Below are 6,267 nucleotides of genomic sequence, written 5' to 3'. Positions count from 1 at the left end.
GATACGGAAGCAAATACCATAAGGGGAGCGATTCCATTTTTAAATAGATTACCTATCTTGCACTTGATCTTAACATTGACGAAATTAACATGATCGTAATCAGCCTTTTCCCAAACATATTTCTGGGTCGGCTTCCAGAGTAACCGGATGTAGCTAAGCACCAGTGTTTTACGTGGAGCTACTGCTTATCTGACCTCCTCAACCCAGTTACCTGGGCATCTCGATATCCGCGTGTATTCCCGTCGTCCACCAAGAAAGATTGAGGGGCCATCGGGAAAATAAATAACGAATTCCCGTTCGGCCCCGTCTGGGGAAGAAGTCGAGGGGACGAACGGGAATACACGCATATCCCCTAGTAAGAATTTCTCGTTGCTAACTACCCATAACCACTGTCAAATATGGATATTAGAAATTATAACAGCAGGGAACCATAATTAAAACATGGAAAAATTGTGACCTAGATGTTCACTGATCCTCGAACCGACCGTTTCAAGAGTAGCTTAACCTGTGCAATTGTTACTTAGTCATGAGCTCCTCTATAAATTTAACATGATATACATTGTGGTTTCTTAGGTTTACGCGAATGTTGTCATTAAAATGAAACGACTTTTACGGATTTTATCGCGGTTTAATTTTTGGTTTTAGTTCCCGACGTTTCGACACCTTTGCAGGTATCATGGTCACGGGCAGACTGATATGACAGACATGATACAAAGGTGTCATGTAAATATAAATATATACATTGTCATAAAAATGTTCTTATAAGAGCTATTTTTGCGTCATAAGCTGAAGGAGCTTAAAATTAACTGATGTTGAAAAAAAAAACTAAAATTGGTTTAATTTATTCGAATCCAAAGTCGCACCTAAAAAGGTCCAACCGTGGCTAAGATTAAGGGATTGTCGAGTGGTAAAGGTTATCAAGCCAAACCTACTGTGCGCAACGGTTCGATACCCGCGTAGCATGATGTAATTCGAAGTTGTAATGGTTTTTAACAACAAAAATATATTACTTTTAACTGAATCCACCCCAGGGATTTAAAACGAGTTGAATAAGTCTAGGGAAGGTTCGACCAATAGTTAGGTTGGTAATAAGCACTTTATTGTTGTGGCTACTTTGCTAACGAGACTGTTTAACGAAATCATCAAATCTTAAACCTAATAAACTCATAAAATAACATTTACTCAGGTAGGAGTATCCTTCCTTTTTAAAATTATAAGTATCTTCACATTGACGTTTTTTAAGAGTAGGGAAAAAACCGGCGGAAGTCCGAAGCGCATCAATCACACTCAGCGCCTCGAACAAGTAACAGTTCCATATGAATTGACTGATTACCGAAACGTCTACTGATAACAATAATCTAGGAAACGTGCCTAATGGTGCGATTAGACGCAAATACTTGTTGCTTTATGCACGTGTTTAGAGTTTAGACAACTTAATATTACCATTAGGGCGCAACATTATCTGCAACACGATCATAGGCGCCCCGAGGCCGAGGCTGCGATGATGAATGAACAACAGATGATGACTCCACGTATCGACTGCTATAGATAAAAAATAATCAGTATTGCTTTTGTTTTTATAGGTAGATATAACATTGACAGTAGTATACATTTGGCCGTGTAGTGCCGGAACCCGGCTATGAGCACGACCTACGAAGATAGCCAGTTTCCGACACTACACGTAAACGTATACTTTAGAAAAGATGATAAACTTCCTAGACTTCTCATATTATTATTTATTCTCATATCTTCTCATATATTTCAGGGAATTTTATTTAAAGAAACTACTGCCGCGTTTGGTAATTTAATCCTTGTGTCACGGGTAGTTCACAAACTAGTTAAAACATAGTTCATAAATCACATACACAAGGACATCTAGACTCAAAACAGGCATTGGTAGATCATGCAAATGTTTTTTCGACGCGGAGTTCGATCTCAGTTGCGCTTAGTGGGTTTGTACGTGGTACGTACTTATATTGTTTGGTTAGGTACAAATTGTATACCTAAAGCCAGTTAGTCGGTGCTATTTCATTATTATATTCAATAAGTGTATTTTAAGTTATACTTATAACTTTTTTTAACAGTTTTCGGGTTATTTTTTTTTATTTCACACTTACATCTATCTTTACAGGGTCCTAGCCTAATGCGACAGAGAAGTAAATAATATTCTTATCATACAATCAACTAAAACAAAACCTAAACAACATAATCCTAAAAAATATAAACTTAACTATTAATTAATGAAGAGTCGGAAAAAAAAATGATAAGGTTTGAACAGGTCTTATTGACCTATTTGTTTAGGCATTCTTATTCATAATTTGAATTGAAATTATGGAGGACGAGCTAGCTATGACCCAACGCTATTTTATAGTTTACACCCGGTTCCGTCGATACCAGGGTCGCGGAAACGCTGGTGAATACTCTGCTTGCAAAAATCTTTGTCTACTTTTAAGATAATATATGCATACTTAGCACCTTCCTTTGTCTGCTTTATTGAAGTTATTGTCAGCCCATGTTGAAATATGACAGGGAGTAAGCCCTGTGCCAGCTTCTCAAGCCATTTTTTGTGCAGTCGATAATGCACGGCACACCGCCTACCATTTTTCATAGAATCATCGTCAATAACACACAACTATTAAAATAATTGCAGGCGTTGAAATATTTCATCATCGGCCTAGCCTTTTCCCACCTATGTTGGGGTCGGCTTCCAGTCCAACTGGATTCAGCCAAGTACGGCAAGTACCAGTGTTTTACAAGGAGCGACTGCCTATCTGACCTGCTCAACCCAGTTACCTGGGCAACACGATACCCCATGGTAAGACTGGTTGCCAGACTTTACTAGCTGCTGGCTGTTCTGACTACCTGTATTGTATGTACCTGTATAATTCCTACATCTTTGACAGTCGTGTCAAAGATGTAGGGATAACAACCGGGACCCACAATTTAACGTGCCTGCCGAAACATGGAGGAACTCGTTATGAAAAAGATGGTCACCCATCTACGGACCAACCGCGTCAAGCGCAGCTTAACCTGTGATCGATTCCTCAGGCGTTGAAGTATTAAAATTCCAATTTGTAGTTTTGAGGAAGCATTCAAACGAGGGTTAAACTCGTCCCGGTTATTTGAAATATGATAAATGGACAAATACGAAAGTAATGAACAAGGTTTAATCATCGGTTCGTAGCTTCGATCATCTGGACCTACAGAGAATTATGTTTCTCCAAACTCTTATATTTAAATAAAATTTTTAATGATCACATAGAGTACCTACATTCCGATTTTTTTTATAAATGCCGTATCAGGTGCGAGGCTAAAATTCCTAGAGGTTAAAATTCCCGGGTATGGTAACGGGCGAATCATTTTCAGTTCAGCAATTCGCTTATCAGGTTATAAGATTTCTTTTTCTTTAAAAAATTACCTGGATTGATCGTTTTTAAAGTAACGTGTTGCATGTGTTTTATTTAATTACTTAAACGAGAACTTGTTTGACGTTTCAGCCAGTGTCATGTCAACAAATTTCTCGTTAACGTAATCTATACTAATATATAAAGCTGAAGAGTTTGTTTGTTTGTTTGTTTGTTTGTTTGAACGCGCTAATCTATATACTAATCTATAAAGCTGAAGAGTTTGTTTGTTTGAACGCGCTAATCTCAGGAACTACTGGTCCAAATTGAAAAATTCTTTTTGTGTTGAATAAACCATTCATCGAGGAAGGCTTTAGGGTATAAACCATCACGCTGCGACTAATAGGAGCAAAGATACAAAGGAAAATGTGAAAAAAATAGGGCAGGTATAAATCATAACTTATATCTTCTACCCACGGGCACGAAGTCGCGGGCAACAGCTAGTTTAATAATAAATAATTAAAGAATTGAATGAAAGTATCCTTCACGAGGAAACAACCAGTAATAAATATCTTTATGGTTTATTTATTATTTATTTTGTTAGCTTTAAGAGCGCGGTAGGCAGCCACGGCGTCAGCTCGTGCCCGCTCGCGGCGTTGCCGCTCCGCCGGCGGCAGCAGCGCGTGGTCGCGACGTTGCCGCTCCGCAGGCGCCAGCAGCGTGCTCAACAGCAGCCCGCGCCGCGCCGGCTGCAACAGCACGAGCCGCTGTAACTGATGCGTCATGAGTATGGTACGGTGTGTCAGCCCCCACGCGCGCCCAGCCGGCACTCACCCGCGCGGCGCCGGCGTTCCCCTTGGATCTGGCCTGCAGGCTGGGCGGAGCGTGGCACACTTCACCGAACGACACTTTTTCATACACCACTTCCTGCTTTTCATTTTTTGCCTGCAATATAATATACATTTATATAAAAATATTGTTAGAAATCCTTTGCTATTAGTCTGGTTTCAATCTAAAGACAAATCTAAGTTCAGTTGAGATATACAATGGTTTAATACCACACCTCAACTTCTTTAATTTTTCTAGCCTTTTTTTTTAGAGAGAGTTTCTGTGTTCTTGTTAGATGTGGTTCACGTTCCTCATCTCCGCCGCCTTTAAGACCTTTGGCCGCCTTGCGACGTTTCCTGGCACGTCGCTCACGCTGCTCTGCCATTCGCAAGCCTTTTTCATCTTCTGCTTCAATATCAACCTACCAATGTGCTTATTTTGGTAACATGTCATTTAAACATTCAGCATAATACAATATGTACAAGAATATCATATAACCGTACTGGGTAGTCCACATCTTCACATGGATTGTGGAGAGCTCTGACAGCACTATTGATGCGCAGCGAGAACCCACGTCCAGACTCTCCGGGCAGCTTCCGTAATTGCGATATTGGATTAGGAGTTGCATTTTTAGGGCTCCCTATGTCAACTGTTTCAAGAAATGTTTTAGTATGCTAAATAATACAGTACTATGCATTAAATGCAGTAATATACAGTAAAATTATCAGTTTGGTGTGCTGTGAAAATATGACAAACTAGCTGTTACCCAGAACTACTTCCACATGATAATTTAGGGCAAAGATTTTCAAGCCCTAAAGTCACCAGCAAATAATTGGTGTTGTTTCTGATAATTTTGCTGCCAAGTCATGTTACAACAGTAAAATCTCTGAGGTAAGTACTGAAAAAAAAATAGGTAGACTAAATTATTTTAGTTAAATTAAAATTAAGATCACACCCATTTTATTATACTATTACTATGTGTGATGCTTTTTACATTGAGGATAACACTTCGTCATGGGATGCCAAATCAATGCATAACTAATTTGGTTCTGTTAAATGTATGTATATCATTCTGATTCATTCAATAGACAATATAAATATAGATATATTTTATGAGGAATAGATAATAAGTTACAGTAGAAAATGATTCCAATAACTTAGACTGAAAATCCAGACTTGTACACTAATGCACCTTACATTCACAAAATAAATACTAATTGTACAAAAGTAAATGTTACTACCTTTATCATGTTTCATACAATTTCTTGCTTTCCGTGCTACTTTCTGTTTATCTTTTTCCTGAAATGCGAAAAGCCTCGTGAGTGACTTCGGAATAGGCTGTTCATCGGGGTCTTTTGGTGGTGCATTTATTTTACCTGTTAAACTAAAAATAAAAATAAATTTCAAATACATTATACTTACAATTATATCATAATAAGTTATGTACAATCTGGTAATATTTTTTCTGTGTGTACCTTTCAAGTCGTTTAGCTTGTTGCACAAGAGGATCTTTAACTCCTCGATGTTTCTTTGCCGGTATTTTACGACCCATAATTAAAAATTAAAATCCTCTTTTAGTTATCATGTAATCCCTTGACCATATAATTCGGCGACTAGCACTTGCTGCACTTGCTGGAAAACAAAAGGACGTGCAAGTTATAGACATTGTAGACTTCCGTAAAAGCGCAATGATCAAACATATTAAACAATAACATAAACCTTGCAATGTATTATTAAATTGCAGTAGTTTCAAATCCTTCATCGAAAATCTAGCACAGGAACTATATGACCATTATTCATAGCCTTTTTCAAAACTCAACGCAAACCAGAAAACTCCAAACAATTAACAAAACAATGCCGGAATGCGCCTTACCTTAAAGCCCCATGGGCCATGTGGTAGCACAGTCGATTGTCACTGTCAAGTGTCAGTGTCAGTCACATATTTTGACCTATAGACAATATTCGCTCTTTGCTTCACAGAAGTCTTGTTCAAAAACCACAGACATAATTTACAAAGAACTTTTAGTCACGAATGATTCAAATATAGTTTTTGGTGTTAAACACGAGATTTAACTACAGTTGCATTTATATCTTG

At 38.2% G+C, this 6,267-nt stretch overlaps 1 protein-coding gene across 3 annotated transcripts; it reads right to left on the bottom strand.

Moving 5' to 3' along the window:
- Positions 1 to 3,887: 3,887 nt before the first annotated feature.
- LOC113494874 (coiled-coil domain-containing protein 137) lies at positions 3,888 to 6,136 on the bottom strand. Of its 3 annotated transcripts, none has more exons than XM_026873381.1 (7): positions 6,046 to 6,136; positions 5,648 to 5,804; positions 5,414 to 5,556; positions 4,676 to 4,821; positions 4,408 to 4,593; positions 4,179 to 4,289; positions 3,888 to 4,093 (listed from the first exon to the last, which is right to left on the bottom strand). In XM_026873381.1, the coding sequence occupies exons 2-7, from the start codon at positions 5,722 to 5,724 to the stop codon at positions 3,926 to 3,928; spliced, it is 831 nt and encodes a 276-aa protein (XP_026729182.1). In that variant the 5' UTR covers positions 5,725 to 5,804; positions 6,046 to 6,136; the 3' UTR covers positions 3,888 to 3,925. The 3 variants fall into 3 exon arrangements, with proteins under 3 accessions (XP_026729182.1, XP_026729181.1, XP_026729183.1); XM_026873380.1 differs by lacking the exon at positions 6,046 to 6,136 and adding an exon at positions 5,892 to 6,039; XM_026873382.1 differs by lacking the exons at positions 4,408 to 4,593; positions 6,046 to 6,136 and adding an exon at positions 5,892 to 6,039.
- Positions 6,137 to 6,267: the final 131 nt, after the last annotated feature.

This window comes from Trichoplusia ni, chromosome 6, assembly GCF_003590095.1.
Source record: "Trichoplusia ni isolate ovarian cell line Hi5 chromosome 6, tn1, whole genome shotgun sequence".
Lineage (NCBI taxonomy): Eukaryota > Metazoa > Arthropoda > Insecta > Lepidoptera > Noctuidae > Trichoplusia > Trichoplusia ni.
Note: the sequence above shows the minus strand (reverse complement) of the source record. Positions and strands in the feature narration are given on the sequence as shown.

Excerpts from the sequence above, each read along its gene's own strand:
- LOC113494874 (XM_026873381.1), bottom strand. The coding sequence starts at position 5,724 with ATGGGTCGTAAAATACCGGCAAAGAAACATCGAGGAGTTAAAGATCCT. Across the intron at positions 4,822-5,413 it reads TTGTATGAAACATGATAAAG|TTGACATAGGGAGCCCTAAA; the intron begins GTAGTAACATTT and ends TTCTTGAAACAG. Across the intron at positions 4,594-4,675 it reads GTGAAGATGTGGACTACCCA|GTTGATATTGAAGCAGAAGA; the intron begins GTACGGTTATAT and ends GCACATTGGTAG.